Source organism: Leptinotarsa decemlineata, unplaced genomic scaffold, assembly GCF_025532065.1.
Source record: "Leptinotarsa decemlineata unplaced genomic scaffold, Ldec_3_MD MMD2_tig00000199_RagTag_RagTag, whole genome shotgun sequence".
In the NCBI taxonomy this organism is placed as follows: domain Eukaryota; kingdom Metazoa; phylum Arthropoda; class Insecta; order Coleoptera; family Chrysomelidae; genus Leptinotarsa; species Leptinotarsa decemlineata.
In genome coordinates this window covers 27863-46429 of record NW_027412544.1, presented here as the reverse complement: position 1 = coordinate 46429, position 18567 = coordinate 27863, and the positions used below count along the sequence as shown (strand labels likewise).

The 18567-nt window shown below is 35.3% G+C and overlaps 1 protein-coding gene across 1 annotated transcript in view; it reads left to right on the top strand.

Annotated features, from left to right (window-relative positions):
* The window catches only part of LOC141481511 (uncharacterized), a 41543-nt gene extending 23384 nt beyond the window's left edge, over window positions 1-18159 (top strand). Inside the window, exons 2-4 of the mRNA XM_074173133.1 lie at window positions 2741-2939; window positions 6811-6917; window positions 18036-18159. Of these exons, the coding sequence (XP_074029234.1) occupies window positions 2741-2939; window positions 6811-6917; window positions 18036-18158 (429 nt within the window). The 3' untranslated portion in view covers window position 18159. The remainder of the gene's footprint in view (window positions 1-2740; window positions 2940-6810; window positions 6918-18035) is intronic.
* Window positions 18160-18567: the final 408 nt, after the last annotated feature.

Sequence of the window (18567 nt, the reverse complement as noted above, 5' to 3'; positions counted from 1 at the left end):
CGCACTGCAGATGCTAAATAAAGACAGCCTCATTTACCTATACTCCTACGCAGCATTCAGTGTTGGCCTTTGGGGCTAAGAGAGCACTGACTTGTTTCCAATTACCTGTAGACAAGGATGTGGTTGCACCGACTGAGCTTGCAAAAACTTAGGTATAATTATTGATTCCCTCTTGAAATTCAAACGGCATAGCAATGCCTACATGCAACAAATTCAAACAAATTCATACCAGCAGACACTGTCTCAACAAAAAAGTAAAAACCATGCTATGTGAATCTCTTTGTAGTATCCAGATTCAATTTTGGAAGCGTAGTCTATGGACCATGGACCATGGGCCATTTTCTAAGTTTAATACACCGCATCGAACGGCATCGAACGTCATCGACAACTCAAAGATACCAGCTGGCTCAGTATGGCAGAATGGCAATCATCATACAAAAACTCCCAAATATTTATAAGAAAATTATCATACCATTCAGATGTTCGCAATATTAACATTCGTTATAGGGGAAGACTGAACGCCTCTCACACACCGAACAGAATCATTTAATAAATGTTTTTCATACCAGATCGCTTGATTGTAGGTACAACTCCATCTTTGTTTAATTCAAGCTGATTCTTTTGAAAACATTCAAAAGAGCATGAAAATGACAATATTCAAATTTACACCCATTGTCGATGAAAATGATGGTTCGTTTAATCTCAGTGACATTGTTATTTCCTTTTTTCTGTACATTTAAACATCTTTCTAATGGACTATTGACTTAATATACATATTTAATACATTCATTCTCCAACTTGTTATTTGTAATTAGTTGTATATATTTTTATTGTTTTCTTTTCTAAGACGCATCTTTTGACACAAACAAGTGATCTTCAGCCTTTGCCATTTCAGTACATGTTTACACATATCTATAATCATTCTGGAAATGAAGATCTATTTATATTATTTTTGGAATATTTGTCTATCTCTGATTTCGATTATCCACCTTTCAGTAAAAGTTGCAGAGAATGACAGAGGACGAATCTCGTTTGACGGTCGAAGCTTGGCTTTTGCAACTGACGCCTTAGGAAACCTCTTTGGAATAAAATCTTTGGTTATCTTTGATAACCTGAACCATTCAGGACGGGCATTGAATTTCTAAGCCTGATTCAAACTTATCTCCTTGTTTGAATAAAGATAATAAATTTGATAATAACAAAAAGGAATCCGTGAAGGAAACACTTTACCTTCAATCTCTGTTATGTATCATTTTATAGTTCCGTGAGATCTCATTGGCATCACTATAATGATCAAAACAAAAATTCTGTCAAACACTCTGTGTCAAATTTCATTCGCCTTGTCAATTATGAACTATAAAATGATACATAACGGAAAATGAAAGTAAAGTGTTTTCTTCACGGATTCATAATTGTTATCGAATTTATTATCTTTATTCAAACAAAGGAGATAAGTATAAATCGGGCTTAAACATTCAATGTCTGTCCTAGAAGTCTAAGTCTAATTTATACTTATCTCCTTTGTTTAAATGAAGATAATAAATTTGATGATAACAATTGAGAATCCCTAAAATGGAATACTTTGCCTTCACACTCTGTTATGTATCATTTTATAGTTCCGTGAGGTGAGATCTCATTGGCATCACTGTAATGATCAGAACCAGACATTCGGTCGCAAACACTCTCTGTCAAATTTCATGTGTCTTGTCAATTATGTCAACCTATTGAGTTAATTTTCTAATACTTGGTTACATTTTATCTGTGTAATCATCTCATTTTATCATAAAAATAATACTTAATATTATATGTTTCAACCAATTTCAATCTTGACATACAAATATGCGGATCCTAGTAATTTAGAGAGAACAAAATACATACAATTCTCATTATTTTTATAAGCCTAACCTATAAATTTCTTGGCACGATGATTGATGAAAAATTCATTTGGTCTGAACGAATAAACTATGTGTGCAAAAAAATTTAACCAATCATTTTTCTCTATTTACAGACTAAATTATACCCTGAGCAAAGCACTGCTAGTCGATGTTAACTATGCTCTCGCTCATTCTGCAATTAGCATTCAGCATTATCACATGGGGTCAAGCAATGGAATGTAGCCGAGAATTTATTATTCAAAAAAGAATTATACAACTGATTTTCAATCTAGAATATCAAGAATCATGTAGATCAGTCTTCAAAGAGAATAAAATACTTACTGTACTGGGAATTTATTTATTAAAAATATTATTGTACGTTCATAATAACTTTAAAAATATCAAGAAAAACTTATATATTCATCCGAAATAACAATAACATACACCTAAAAAGTGTTCGAAATCTATCTTATAAGCATTCGCTCTAATGGCTGAAAGTTTCCACTATAAATTTCTGCCGAAAAATATAAGAGAAACTTCAATATTGTGTACTTTGTAATTTCATTCTCATGAGTATTGCCTTCGTTGCATAATTTGTATGAATGACTTTTAACTATTTTTGTATCGACTAACCTAACATATTTTATGGCAAAACAGGTTGTAAAGTAATTGAATTGAATTGAATAATTGTTCCCCAACTGCATCGAGCATCAATATTGTTGAATGCAATGGTGGTATCACAATAAGTTTCAAATCTCAATAAGGAAGTGAAAATAAATACTAAAATTCATTTTCTTCACACATTCTATTGTTTCCAGAACTCTATCCTTTTTGTTTCTTTATCCTGACCCTGCGCTTTTTTCTAGGAAGTTATACGGTTAGAAACGCAATATTGGACCCTGGTCGACATTCCCAAACAAGAGAAACAAGAGACGGTGCCAGCCTTCGTTTTGCGAGCTTGTGCCATAATGGAAAAGTCGCAAAAATCTGGAGAGGGCGTTAAGACGTCAGCAAAGTTGGCTGAGGAAGCGCAGGACAAACGGGAAAGAATTGAACGCTTAGAAAGTAGGTTAATCTCGAAATAAATAGATATTCAAAGAACGTGCAAACGCTGCGTTTACATTGACTTTGGTATTCAATATTCCACAGATAGGTATAGGAACGAGCCAGTCTCTAGATTTTTAATTGTCGAGGTTCTATATTTTTGTGTCAGTTTTACTCTAATGCAGAGTGTTTAGTGAACCTATTAGGGATGCCAATATCATAATATAGTGAGCTCAGTACAGTGAGCTGACATTGACATTCATGTGTGACAATTGTAATAAATACAGAAGAGCACACAAAAACATAGAAATTATAAAACTAACTGTTGTAAAAAATATATATTTGGGAAGTCATTAATAATATTTCACTCAAATATTGACTATTTATTGAACTATTGAGCTCGTTCATATCAAATACAACTTTCTAAAGCATAATAAATTCGAGAAAAAAGTCGTATACTCAAGAAATAATATCAGATGAAAAATTGATCAAATCAACATCAAAGATATAATTTGGAACTGATTTGACATACGATACTAGTTATAAATTTTCAACTAATGTAAAAGAATTGAATAACTGTCAGTTTATTAGTTTATCTTTACTAAAATCATTTAATGGAAAACACACTCTGGAACTATTTGACTTTTTCGTAAGAAAAGTTATATAAAAAAAAATCCAAAGAGGGGTTCCAATAACAAGATGTCTCTAGAATAGACTGTCAGAGCAAAAGTATGTCGATAGTTTCCCAACTAGTCTCTGAAAAAAGTTGTAAAACACCTGGAGTTGGGTAAATGAGCTATATTTCTGGCTGTTTTCGAAAAACTACATCATCCGCTATTTAGAGCCTCACATAGGCCACGTAGGGCCTACTATTGATGTCTTGGATCTGTAGACAGGGTGTGATGAACGGAAGTGTTATATTGGAAATACTTATAGTTATCAAGAGCCACTAAGTATCTAAACAAACTTCGTCAACACCAAATCTTGTCTACCTGTACTCATCGGCTGCTCATCGTTTTGAGGTTCAACTCAGTCCACCTCGAACTTCACAGTTTAAGAACTCTTCCATCTGGAGAACTGTGTTTATGTGGAATAAACTTCCTTAGAACGTTTTTCCTAATAGATTTAATCTCCAGCGATTCAAATCCAGTGCGAATCGCTACTTTCGCACAGGCACCGCTCTGAGAGCGCTCTAAGGATTTTCCAGAAGTGCTTGTGTTTTGTCCTTTGAAAAAACCGAAATTTCTTTAGGAACCAGTTTGTCGTGAAGATACCAAAGTATCAGACCCTCTTAAAGTGAGTTCACAGTGGTGCAACTCGTATAAATCAAGATATTGCAAGTTCATTTGCATATTTCTTGATCGTATATATAGCGATTTTGACTAGAATCACTGAATAGTCCAAGATACTTCAATTCAACTGAATTACACAATTCAGTGACGCAATTCTCTAGCGTTGAATCTTTCTTTAATAAAACGAAATCCAAAAATCTCTGGACTCGATTGATGAAAACTTGTAATTTTTAGTAAATTGCCACCTCAAAAACATGGACATTGTGTGAAGTTATTGTGGTTGAGGCCCAGAAACTTCGAAATATCTGCGATAACACCATCATGGAAACCCAGCTTCAAATAAAATATCAGTTAGGGTATCTAGGACTTACCAAACATGAAATGAGAAACCTGATTGGCGAGAATACGTAAAAATCATGAATACGACTCTAGTAAAACCTTTAGGAAATTTAGCAGACCAGCTCGATTTAGAAATATCATTTGGAATATTCATATATATCCATCAAACTTTCCCCACGCATGGGAGACATCTGAGCACTGGTACGGATGTTATTGATCTGACTGGAATGATTAAGCGAATTTCAAATTATCTAGAAAAACAATTCGCTCAGACCAGTCTCAAATTGCCTACACTGTAGGTTGATGGACTGACCCCTATCAGAAAACAACTACTGCCCTGGCTGATACCACGAATGGCGTTCAGATGACAGTGATAGATGTCAGTGCAGGATTTTTCACTGAAGTTATTTCTGCATATGCTACTGGCGATACAACAGCATATGCAGGAATAACCTCAGTGAAGATCAGTGAAGAATCCTGCACTGACACCTGTCGGATATAATCCAATGCCCTTCGTGGTATTAGCCAGGGGAGGAGTTGTTTCCTGATAGGTGTGAGTCCATTAGCCTACAGTGCAGGTAATTTGAGGCTAGCTTGACCAAATTGTTCTTTAAGGTGATTTTATTTGCAGTCTTCAAGTATACCCACTCATTTTGTCAAGCGAATTTTGGTTTATTCGCATAATGAATCCCCCATATGTATTGATGCAGTCAGCCTGAATCTGCTTTCTCAACTTGAGTGGAAACAGTCAAAAATTAATAATGAATGTAAATGTTCAAGTAATCATAACTTGTTCTGTCAAATTTCGCGGGCTTGTACATTCGATTAGTGATTTTTTCATTTTATACGTTGGTACACTCATCTCGAACATATGTTCACAGTATCAGTTGGTTGGCATGTTCAGTTTGTTGGTGAGAGGCATAAAAGTTAGAAGTGTTTTGCATCTTCAGCAATTTTCTTCTATCGGAAAAAGTAAATCAGAAAATTTGCATCAAATTTTGTGTAAAAAAAATGGAACTGAGTGCTCAAAAAAACTTGAATTGTTGACAGTGGCATACGCTGATTGTACTCTGAGTCATAAAAATGTTTACTAGTGATATAAGCTTTTCACAGAAGGTTGTGAAATGTGAATGACGACGCTCGTCCTAGACATCCTAGAGTATCAATAACCGTTGAAAATGTTGAGAAAATGAAGAAATTGTTGAGGAGATTCGTCGAATCACTATTAGAGAAGTTGCTGAGTATTTTGGCATATCTGTTGGCTCATATCATGCAATTTTTTCTGAAATTTTGGGCATGAAGCGTATGACAGTGAAGTTTGTTGCAAAATTGCTGAATTTCGACCAAAAAATCCGTCGCATGAGCATCGCTCAGTACTTGTTGAATGACGTCAACGACGATGCAGATTTGCTTAAATGGGTCATAACTGGTAACTAATCATAAGTATATGGTTATGACTTCGGAATCAAAGTCCAATCGTCTCAATAAAAACCCAGGCAGCCAAGATAAAAAAAGCACGTCAAGTTTGATGAAATTTCAAGGTTTTGTTCACTGTTTTTTTTTTCGATTGCCGTACAGTCAATAAGGTGTATTATCTTGAAGTTATGCGACGCTTACGAGATGCAATACGTCCGGTATTGTGGAAAAACCATTCATGGCTTTTGCATCACGATAATGCACCTACCCAGTTGACATTGTTTGATCGTAATTTTTTGGCCAAAAACAACACCGTTATCATGCCTCAGCCACCGTAGTCACCAGATTTGGCCCCCTGTGGCTTTTTCCTGTTCCAAAGTTCGAAGAGACCATTGTAAAGACGGCGTTTTAAGTCGATTGATGAGATGAAAACCGAATTTCTGAGAGAGTTCAAGAATACAACAGAAAGTGTTGATTCGAGGATTGGAAAAAACGCTGGCACAAGTGTATCATATCTGAGGGGTACTACTCTAACAGAAACAAATAATAAATTATTGAATAAATAAATATTTTTTCAAAAAAATAAAAATTTACCTTATTTTTTCAACAGACAGCGGTATGTGTAGTATATTTTAAAAAAACGAAGTGATAATATTATAAAAAAAATTATGATGGTGAGAAGGTCAACTCGAATTGAATGTTGTCGATATCTATGAATATATCTCGCGAAATTCACAATTAACCGATAAAACATCTTTGTATATTTTCCGTATAACACTCTTCAATAGTTGTTAATCGCTTCAAACTGATATGACCTCAAAATAATTACTGATTTTTTATTTTAGATATGACAACATCACTTATTGATGCTGAAAATACACAGATGACTAATGACCTTTATAGACTGCTAAAAAAATATTCTGGATTGAGAAATCTCATTCGACAATTAAAGGTTAGTATGAACTTCGTAATCCCAAGTTTGCTTCACTCAAATCAATGATATCGTGATAGCACGAACTGTATGCATCCATTGTTGATGGAAAAAGCATTGACCTTTTCAAAAAACATAAACCGCTCAGTACTTTCGTTTTGCATCAGGTGTGCTGGGACATTTTTCTACATCGGGGCACTCCAGTTCGTGTTCAGAACCACGTAAAATTGATACGTTTTTTAAAGTAATTTTCAATGTCTTCAATACATTTGTCACTATCGAGAAAGGTTAATGTAGTCAAGCTGCTGGAAAATAATTCCATGAAAATCAAAAGATAAATAAATAAATACCATTCTGATCATTTCCATATTGATTTCAATTTAAGAGCCACCGGTAGACAGCTGTTTCAGCCTATTGGGCATCGTCAGTCCGGGCAGGCGGTCTTCGATCGAAGGTGACGCCGAAATCCATCTTGATTTTAGTCAGGTTGAAGCCTGGCTCCCTTCCCCTTTGAACTGATGTTTGCCAGAAAGATAAACGGGTCATAACTGATATGAGTGTTAAATGGTATGGCAGTATGAATGTCCTCAGACATCAGTACCGCCCTTCACGGTGTACCCCTGCCTGGCTGAGGTGAATTGGATGAAAACGTTGTTCATCTTTCATCGGAAGATACAGGGGCCTCATTCGACAGAGTGTCGGGGCCTTCTATATCGGGAGGGGTCGTCTATAGTATAATCCATAGCTTCCCTGACTAATGATCGAAGGTGAAAAACCACATAAATAATATAATAAAAATAACTGCGTGAACGCAAGCGAGACTTTAATGGAACCACCTATTGGTGTGACACCCAAGTCAACTTGCCAAGTTTTTATGTCAGCAGCTTGACTGCATTAACCTTTCTCGATTTCATATCATTTCTAGAAACATGTGCATTCGTTTTTCGATGACATTTCAGGTTAGCTTCCCAAATTTCTGCCAACGCAGTTGTCGGTTGATTGGTCAAACCACGAACACTGACATAAAAACTCTCGCTTGCATTTACGCAGTTATTTTTATTGAGTACTTTTCTTGGTTTTTCACATTTTGTCTTCAATCGAGGAGCGCCTGCTCGGTACTGATGATACCCAATAGGCTGAAACAGCTGTCTACCGGTGGCTCTTAAATTGAAATCAATATGGGAATGATCAGAATGGTACTTATTTATTTATGTTTTGATTTTCATGGAATTATTTTCCAGCAGCTTGACTGCATTAACCTTTCTCGATTTCATATCATTTCTAGAAACATGTGGATTCGTTTTTCGATGACTTTCAGGTCAGATTCCCAAATTTCTGCCAACGCAGAAACTCCTCAACTGAAGTTCAGTTTGAGGAGTGCCAAATCCTCATGATGTCCAAATGTTTTGTCATCAAAACATCATTTCACCTATCTTTTAGTCAAATTGGAATATGAACGACTGCTTCATGGTGGTCATGTTATTAAGTTCAATAAGGGAACTTTTCTGTATTATTGAAGGTAGAAATCTAGCCAGAAGAATTTTATTCGAATGTATTAGATGTTTTAGAAGTAAACCGAAGGCTATTTCTCAAATTACCGGTATTCTTCCCAAAGGAAGGGTTCATCCAATGCCACCCTTTTTCACCACTGGAGAGGAGACTTGGTGAAATTTTAACTGACGGCCTTAGCAAACTGACCAAAACGAAACTGACCCTTTGGGACTGGCAAGCAGTTTATTACTAATTCTCTGGTCGTGCCTTCCTTCACTTTAATTTATTCGTGAAACATATATCGTTTGGAGCCTTCTATGCGACCAATCATCATCAGATCAAATAGTATTCAATATTAATATCGATATCAAGCCTCTCGAACAACAACTCCCAGGAATTGAAACGTATTCAAGCTGTTGAATAACGGGGTCTCATCTTTTAACGTATTATTTCTAACACGTTATCAACAAAACAATGAAAAAATATTCACTATGGTAATTGCAAAAAAAGTGAGTACATTTTACACTGTACATTGTTTATATTCTCACCGAGAGACTGCTAATGAACGTGGAGTGGGTTTTCGGTATAAGGGGATACGGGACAGTATCTGAACCACGAATCCAACCACCATCAATCGACTAAAAGAGGAATCATCAAGACTCAGGCTCTACAATACTTCCCTACATCAGAGGATTATCGGAGAGGATAAGAAGAATTGGTTCCAAGTACAACATCAGAACCTGCTTCAGATCCGGTAACACTATCCGTAGCAGCCTCACGAAAATCAGGCCACCAAACGCGGACTGCGATTCCAAGAATTGCATTTACCGGATACCCTGTGAGTGCGGAAAATCCTATATTGGTGAAACTAAGAGGCCATTGAATGTTCGCATTGCCGAGCACAAGAAACACACACAGCGAGGGGAAACCAGCAGATCAGGAATAGCAGACCATGTTTGGACCCATCAACACAACATCGAGTGGTCCCAAGCTGACATCTTGCACAGAGAGGAACATTGGTTTAGGAGAAAATTCAAGGAAGCCGCATACATGTTGTCCAACAACGTATTCAGCCAAGCCAGCGTAGAAATACGCAACATATGGAAACCCATCATCAAGCGAAAAATGGCCAACTCCCGCCAAAACGGTCATCTCCCACGGAACCAGTGAAGCGGAAAATGGAAAGCGGGGATAAGTGAAAGTACTCGAACGACCTATAAATAGTCATCTCTCGGAGGAATCACCCGAAGACGATTGTAGATACCAGCAATCGAAACGTCGTGAAGTAACGTGGCTTGGAATCTCTTAACTTTGTATTTTATTTTCTTTTTCCATTTCTTTATTTTCATTCAATTTTTGTTCAATTGTTCTATTTTTACTTGTATTTTATTTCACTGTCATTTCATTTCAGGTTTCTGCTTGATATAACTTTTATTTTCAGCTAATAATTTTTCAATTCTTCTCTTTTAGGTATCTCAGGGATTTCAAATCATTTTATATATTAGACAAAGGAAGTCCGAACTAGTGAAATTCATCATGAAACATTGTCAATCACCTTCAAACAAACGTTAAAAAAAGTCATTTTAAACCTCGTTTAGTATCATTCCAACATATTCATTTCTCAACAAACAATATATCCAAAACCTATTTCGTTTCTTCAACTATATTTGTTGCAATGAAGACTGACTAATGAATCCAGTAGATTATGAAATTATCTGCCAGAATTCATATGGACCTGGCAATGAATATTTCAATCAAATGAGGAAGGATTACTTCCTGCATACTCGAACTTCTACACCAAGTAATTAACGTCGTAATTGCTTTCGAATAGTATGCAGTTTCAACAGGAAAACGATATTTCTACTTGGATCTTCTAGTTGAATTCGTGTTTGAAACTAAATACTAAGACTGGGTTCTGCTACAGAGAAAATGTTATAATTGTGATTGTGAACCATATATTACAGTTGAAAATTGAAAATTTGGTCAAAAATATGGAAATGAAATCAGGTTATGAAAAAAAAACAATATATTTTGAACATTCACAATGAAAATCATCTGAATCGATATTATATTATGACGACTTCCAAGTCATGAATGATCAGCAAATATCGAAGAGATATTTTTTTCTTTATTGAACTGTTTTTGTTTCAATATAATTTGTCATTCAAAAATATATTTCTCAAACGTGACCCATCACGATATACCTACTGATATACCTATTAATGAATGTCCCACATTCATATACCTCCAATTTACAAACTGGATCTGGCAAACCCCTGCAGGAAAACGACTTCTTCTCTGGCACGAATGACATTGAAATATATACGACAAACACTTTCATGGTTTCAGTTCGAAATATTGATTTTTTTAGAGAAGGTATCTCTCCACGACCCAGAAATCTAACTGATATATTTCCTGTTGAAGTTAAGGTACACGGGGTACTCATTTTCCGCTTGAAGCTTTGATGACGAGTTAAAACTGTTACTATTTCATTGTAAATAAAACAGTTCCTGTCTTACATGAAAATTTCGTGCATACGGTGGAGGGTCTATGAAATAAATCTAGTAGAAGACGACACTACTGTCTTTGTTAGATCTGTCCTACACGGATGGCGAGTAATCCTCCAGTAACACGTTTGATTTCAGCGTGGTCCTACTGGTGAAAGCATCTGCAAGAATATCATCTGTAAGGAAACTCGCTCAAATATCTGTATATTGCAATTTGAAATTTTGTTTTTTTGTGGAAACCTACACAAACAAGCTCCACCATACCCGCAAGTTCGAACCACCCACCATCACACAAAATAGCTACCCATAACGCATTCATATACAGAATGCTACGGATACCGCTTTGCAATGAAGCCCGGAACTAGGAAATGAACATTATATACCACATAGCAAACGAGAACGGATCCACCCAAATGACAATAGATGAATTAGAAAATAGAATCAAACAAAAAATACTGAGCAAAGATCAAACTACTCCCACAGATAAAACAACGAAACGATGGACTGCATTCACATACATAGGTCACCAAACCAAAACACTAACAAACATCTTCAGACCATTGAATATCAATATCACTTACAAGCCGAATACGAAAATAACACAAAAAATAAACAGCTATGAAAAAGAAGAAGACAAAAACCTAAACGAAGTGTACAGCATACAATGCTCTATATCGGCCAAACTAAGAAAAAACTAATCCAAAGCTACGACGAGCACAAAAAAGCATACATAAAACCAATAACATATAAATTAAACCTCGCAACACACGCCATACTAAACAAACATAACTTTTCCCCACCAGAAAACATCAAACTCATAATACAAGACAATAAAGGAAACCGTATGGTTATAATATAATATAATAATTAGAAGTTATTGAAGCTTCAAATATTTTTTGTAAACAAATGTTAATAACAAAATATTGAAAATAAAGGAAAACGAGTTACTTCAATCAAATATACAGCGTGACTCACGGTCGATGGTAGGTTAGACGTTTCTGGAAAACGCGAACCATGATTTTTCTGAAAATTTCACCTCTCACATTTCCTTACGTGTTCTATCGATCTGAAATATTTTCAGCATTGCGGCGTTGCCACTTCTATCAAAAAGTCCTAGCAATTATAATTTTTTAAATGGAAAACTCCGTATATCAATACAGTTTTGGAATTGCTCTAGTATTTTGATACTTTTTTTTGATAATGTCCTAAACCTATCTCTATCTGTTTTCGAGATAAAAAATAAATTGTGCTAAATATGGTCCAAAACATAGCCTTAATTGAAATTAAGTACATCAGTACTCTCAATTCATGAAAAATTGATACTTTGATGATAGTTTGGACAAACTCGAAATATTTAAATAACACCAAGAAATCGACTCCATATCATACAGGGCGTGCTAAAATTACTATTATTTCCATTGTCATAAAAGTAGTCAAAAGTTTATTTTTTCAAATGAAACCCCCTGTATATTACTCGATAAATTGAAAGATGGTGAAAGATGATATACATGTCCCTATACCTAAATCGTCAAGTTTTCTTAATAAAGCCGTTTTTGTGGAAAAATAGTTATTCACGTTTCACCTACAAGTGTTGAAAGCGGCATTTTATTTTGTGAGTGGGGATTATTGCAAAACTAGCGTCAGCAAGTGGAGCAAACTCACGAGCAAAATAAAATCACTTTAAACAAATGTATCATACTTTTTTTTGTATAACGTTACTGCCGATAATAAAAAAAAATTATAGGGTCCATGTGATTTGAACATCTTTGGATCTTTGGATTACAAGGCATATGTTACAACTACATACGCCAACTCACGTTATTTTAAGAAGGATTATTGGTTAGTCATGAAGGACTTTCTACAGTTGGACTGAATACTACTTCGTCATCATCAGTAATTTCACAGGGATTTAATATTACCAATAGCACGAACTGCATGTGTGAACTTTTCTAAATGATTTTTTGGTAGGTGTTCTGATTGAAGTGTTTCTATCAAAGAGATTTTAAATAACAGTTGTACAAAAAATGATTTTTAAAGAATTTGATTTTTAGATAGCCGTGAAAATATCAAGCTTATGACAGTTTGGTGACTTTTATAAGTAATTGATAACTGGTTATTGACGGTGTTTCAAAAAATCGACAAAAATGAATGCAAATATTGATTATTCAAACGAAGTTCTTATGAAATTATTCATTATACACGGACAGTGTGATCAAATCATTGCCAATACTTGTAGAAAATTCAACCAAATGTATCCTGAATTAACACCAATGAATGAGAGGAAGTTTGTAAGATAACAAAATAATTTCCTTAACTATGGCTCCATGTTGAAAGCGCCTTCAACATTACCAAAACCTGGTACTTCAAATGAGGACGATACTGTTAACGTTTTGGCATATTTTTATGCATATCCAGAAGCTTCCATTCGCAGTGCAGAAAAAGATTTAGGTGTATCACATGCTTCAGTACAACGAATTTTGAAAAATCACGGGATGCATCCATATAACTTTACCAAAGTTCAAGCTCTAAAAGCAGAAGACTTCGAACGTAGAATGCATTTTTGCGAATCCCTTTTGATTCATACACAGGAAGATCGGGAATTTTCGTCAAAAATAATTTGGAGCGACGAATTAAAATTTACGAGGATGGTATTTTCAATAGAAAGAATAAACATTTTTGGGCTGATCATAATCCTCATGTTACAAAAGAAATGGGTTTTCAAGAAAAATTTGACCTGAATGTTTTCTGTATTCTGAAGAACAATAAAATTAGCTTTTTTATTTATGAAGACACACTGAATGCAGAGAGATATCTCCAAATATTAAGGACGACTGTAACCGATATTCTTGAAAATTTTCCTTTAGAGGAATATAGGAACTCGTGGTTTCAACTGGACGGAGCGCCAGCTCATTCCACCCAGGAAGTTTCCAGGAAACTTGACGAACTCTTCGACGATCGTTGGTTTAGGCGTTCAGGGCCGTGGGATTGGCCACCGAGATCACCCATCTCACGCCACTTGACTTTTTTTATGAGGTGTTCTGAAAGAAAGGGTATACAGTACTCCAGTGCCTACCAAAGAAGAATTGCGCCGGCGAATAGTGCGGAGTATTGAAGATCTGGATCCCCAGGAAATTGAAAAAGCAACCACAAGTCGCGTACAAAAAAACATTTTGAAGTGTTAAAAATGTAATGGACAACATTTTGTTATTTTGAATCATCCTATTCTGTTATTGTCTGTACTTTCACATGTTTCAGCCCACAAAATCTTACTTTTTACCTAGAAATGACTGATTTTTGGTACAGTTGTTCCCTGGAAACTTTGAGCCATAGTTCAGGAAATTATTTTGTAACCTTACAAACTTCCTCTCGTTCATTGGTGTTGATTCAGGATACATTTGGTTGTATTTTTTACACGTTCTGACAATGATTTGATCACTTTGTTCATGTGTATAATAAATAATTTCTTAAGAACTTCGTTTGAATAATCGATATTTGCATTCATTTTGGAAGATGATTCGAAACACCGTCGATAACTCTTTGTAAATTACTTATAAAAGTAACCGAACTGCTATAAGCTCGATAATTCCACTGCTACCTAAATCCAAATTCTACAAAAAAAAAATGTTTCTAGACGAAGCGACTTTATTGAGAAAACTTGAAGATTTAGGGACATGATATATCATCTTGAATCATTTTTCAACATCTTTCAATTTACAGGGGGTTTCATTTGAAAAAATGAACTTTTGACTACTTTTATGCACAATGGAAATAATAGTAATTTTAGCACGCCCTGTATGATATGGAGTCGATTTCTTGGTGTAACTTGAATATTTCGAGTTTGTCCAAACTGTCATCAAAATATCAACTTTTCATGAATTGAGAGTACTGATGTACTTAATTTCAATTAAGGCTATGTTTTGGACCATATTTAGTACAATTTATTTTTTATCTCGAAAACAGATGGAGATAGGTATAGGACATTATCAACAAAAAAGTATTAAAATACCAGAGCGATTTCAAAAATGTATTAATATACGGGGTGTTACAGTTAAAAAAATAAAGTTGCTAGGACTTTTTGATGAAAGTGGCAACGCCGCAATGCTGAAAATATTTCAGATCGATAGAACAGGTAAGAAAATGTGAGAGGTGAAATTTCCAGAAAAATCATGCTTTGCGTTTTCCAGAAACGTCTAACCTACCATCGACCGTGAGTCACGCTGTATGTAAATATAGGAATTTTTTCATTTTTATGAAATATATAAAGACGTTTCGTCCTCGGCCGATAACTTTTTTAATTCAATTTCGTATAATTATCAAACTACAATGAATTTTTTTGTCAGTGATAGTTTTATAATGACCTTATGATACGTACCTAGGCTGCATTATTGAAATAAAATAAAATTTTAAATTTTCCTTCATTACTTATGTGGTAACTGAATTTCAGGTGCTATAATTATGATATACTTTGTTTCTTTCTGATATAGTCAAATTTTTTCATGTTATGAAATTGTTCTATTGATTTTTATTTCGATTGTTAATGGCGGTGGCGGTGATAAGTTGGACACGTGAAACTGTATTTGCATGAAGGAAGATGACTGCGCAGGATTATGAATTTATTTCGTGTAACTAATTCCTTGTCGCTTTACTAAAATGATTTGTTTGTTGGCTATAAAGGGGAGATAAGGGTTGATTTTGGTTTTGTTTGAAATAGCTGAATGAGTTATAGATGAAATCCAACTAGGCAGTGAATATAATAGTAAATAAATAAATGGATTTATGAAGAATATTTCCAATCACACCCAGTTCAAAACTGAAAAAAAACAAAACTGCTTGATTTAAATCGAACTAAATATCAAACAACAGAGAATATTCCATCCATATCATGCATATTTTCTGAATGACACCATAACTGTGAGAAGTTAGGATGACAATGAATATATAACTCTAATTTATTTTTATTACTTACTTTATTATATACGAACTGAAACGCAAAAGTATATTAGTAATGAAAATGAAATGGTCTTTATTTTGCTCAAAACTGGCATGATATATTTCTCCGAGATGAAATAATGTATGACATATAATGAACAAGGGATGGCTGCTTCATTTCAGTGAAGTAATTTTTCCTCTAGTTGACACTGCAAAAGTACAAGAAGAATAATTGGTTAGTTCACAATTGTATTCATTCTTTGCAATGTGTTGGTGCATGAAGAAAGTACTTCAACATTTCTCTTCCACTTCTTAGCACAAACTTCAATGGCTTTATATTAACTCTTGATTAAAAATAAAACTTACTAACTAACGATTACTCGTGATACAGAATAATCCAAAACATATTGAAAGTTGCATATCAGTATTTTGATTGACTCTACACGTCGTAGAACGGATTTTCAGGTAGATTTTTTAAAGTGAATTTGAAATATATTCATATCCGGCCTTTGCATTTTTGTAGGCAGAGCGTTATAAAATTTGGCAGCATAAGAACTAGGTTCTGGACGGATTTTGGGTACAGTGTCAAATACAAAAGTTGAAGATCATCATCATTTCGTGTAGAATAATTATTACGAGGTTCTTAAAAAGAAGTTCGTTATCAGAATATCAAAGATAAACGAAACTTCCCAACACCGGCTGTTGTAAGGCCAAGATTTGACGATATTCGTCTTTCCCTGCAGCTTTCACTGTCAGGCAGCTAGATGAACTTGTGATCCAACAAAAGAAAGCGCTGTTTTAACCCGCCAGGTCTCTTCAGGCTTGTTCCTTTTGGACAGCTTATGAGATGGGTCTAATTAGCACTGTCTGTCGTTGGATCATAAGTTAATCTATCTGCATCTGTAGAGTAGGGAGGGTATCTGGAGATTAGGGAGTGTAGGCCCACAGCACTTAGGCTACATGTGACCCTCCCGATGAGTTGTCCTCTTAGGTCATGGTCCATCCCGTCCTCTTCAAGAAGGTGGATAGGTCACTAGAAGACATCTCCTTTATATCTGCAGGTGTAGGCCAAGACTCGCTGAACACACACTCTCTTTTTGACGATAACATCAGACACTCGCATAAGACATGCCTGACAGTTTCATCTTCCTGTTCATTCATCCTGCATAGAGGTGTGTCCATTAGCTCCATTATATGGAGGTGTTTCCTTAGTTGACAGTGGCCAGTCAGAAATCTTACAGTTCAGCGTAGGTTTCTCCTGGTCATCGTCAGATATTTCTTCAGTACCAGCTTCCCAGGGTCGCCCAGGGTGATCCTGGCAAGACTGCATCCTTTGATTGCATCTCATCTCTTTAGGGATTGAGCATGGGTGTGACGTTTGGCTAGTTCCGCAATTATCGTAGTCTCAGGCCGTAGGTGTCACTGGGTCCTAAAATTCTCAGTCTAACCGCTTCCTTGGCTAAAGAGTCGGCAATGCGATTACCTTTACTCCTGTCGTACCCTTCAACCCACCTCAGGATAATGTTATTATCTACCGAGGCTTTGGCTAAATCTTGGTGCCACTCTAGTACTAACCCTGAGATAAAACGTTGTATGTTCAAGACTAATAGAGTTTGTCTACTGTCAGTGCCATTTGTTATGTTTTTCTAGAAATTCCTTTCCTGGTTATTTGTTTTGTGGCGATTGAGATACCAGTTAGTTTTATTTGAACCACGCTGGTATTTTTTCCCATTCGCCACCTAATCCTTAGGCTCAGTGATTTGGAGTAAAGTCCACATCCTGAGCCTTCTTTGGTTTGAGCCGTCTGTATATATGCGTATTGCATTTGTAGCATCTAACTTTGTGTTCTGTTTTATTTGTATTTTGTAGGGTTTATTAAACACAAACCTGGGTGTCATCTAACAATTATTAGTATCTAAGAATCGTTTAGGACAAATTAAGGCCTATAATCTTGAACCCTGCCGAAAATTTAGGACAAGATGGAAAAAAGGTATCACTTTCTATCCACCCTTATACAGTGGACTGAATGAATCGAAATTATTGATATCATTATTGAAAAATCAACAAATTCATGTTTCTCTTCTTAGGTATTTCTTATTGTCTCATGAAAAACAGTATATAGATATAAATTATGTATAACATTTCGTTACCCTCTGATTTTGTTGTGGGTGATGTTCAATGGATAATACGAGTAATAGATGATATTTTTCAGACTGAATACACAAACGCTAAAATCTATCCTATGGTGATACGTTACTCGATGTTGAAGGATATGATCAAGGATATCATGCTACATCCTGATTACATGGAAGTATGCCACGAGGTGGATGCATAGCCCAGGTCGTTTTCATAGGTTCGTATGGTGATTTGAAGTTAATCTATGTATCGATATGAAAACCAGAAAGTAATTCTCTAGTTAGATAAACCCTTCAGGTCACATCAATAATATTTCTTTGTATCAGAATTGAAATTATGTATGCATTATGTATCAAAATTTGAAAAAGTATGGTGATAAAAAGTAATCCTCAATGATATATCATGAAAGTGAAATATTCATTATAGTATTAGTATTATAGTATCATTTTCCAAAACTGTTTGAAGCCAGGCTGTAGAAAACAGAGCTATCGGTGATATACTGAGTAAAAGTTCCTGGGTATAACAGGAAACTACTTGTTTCCAAAGTCTTCAAAGTTCACTTGTGAAGACTTGTTGATAGAAAATAACGAAAAGGTGAGTGGTCTTAA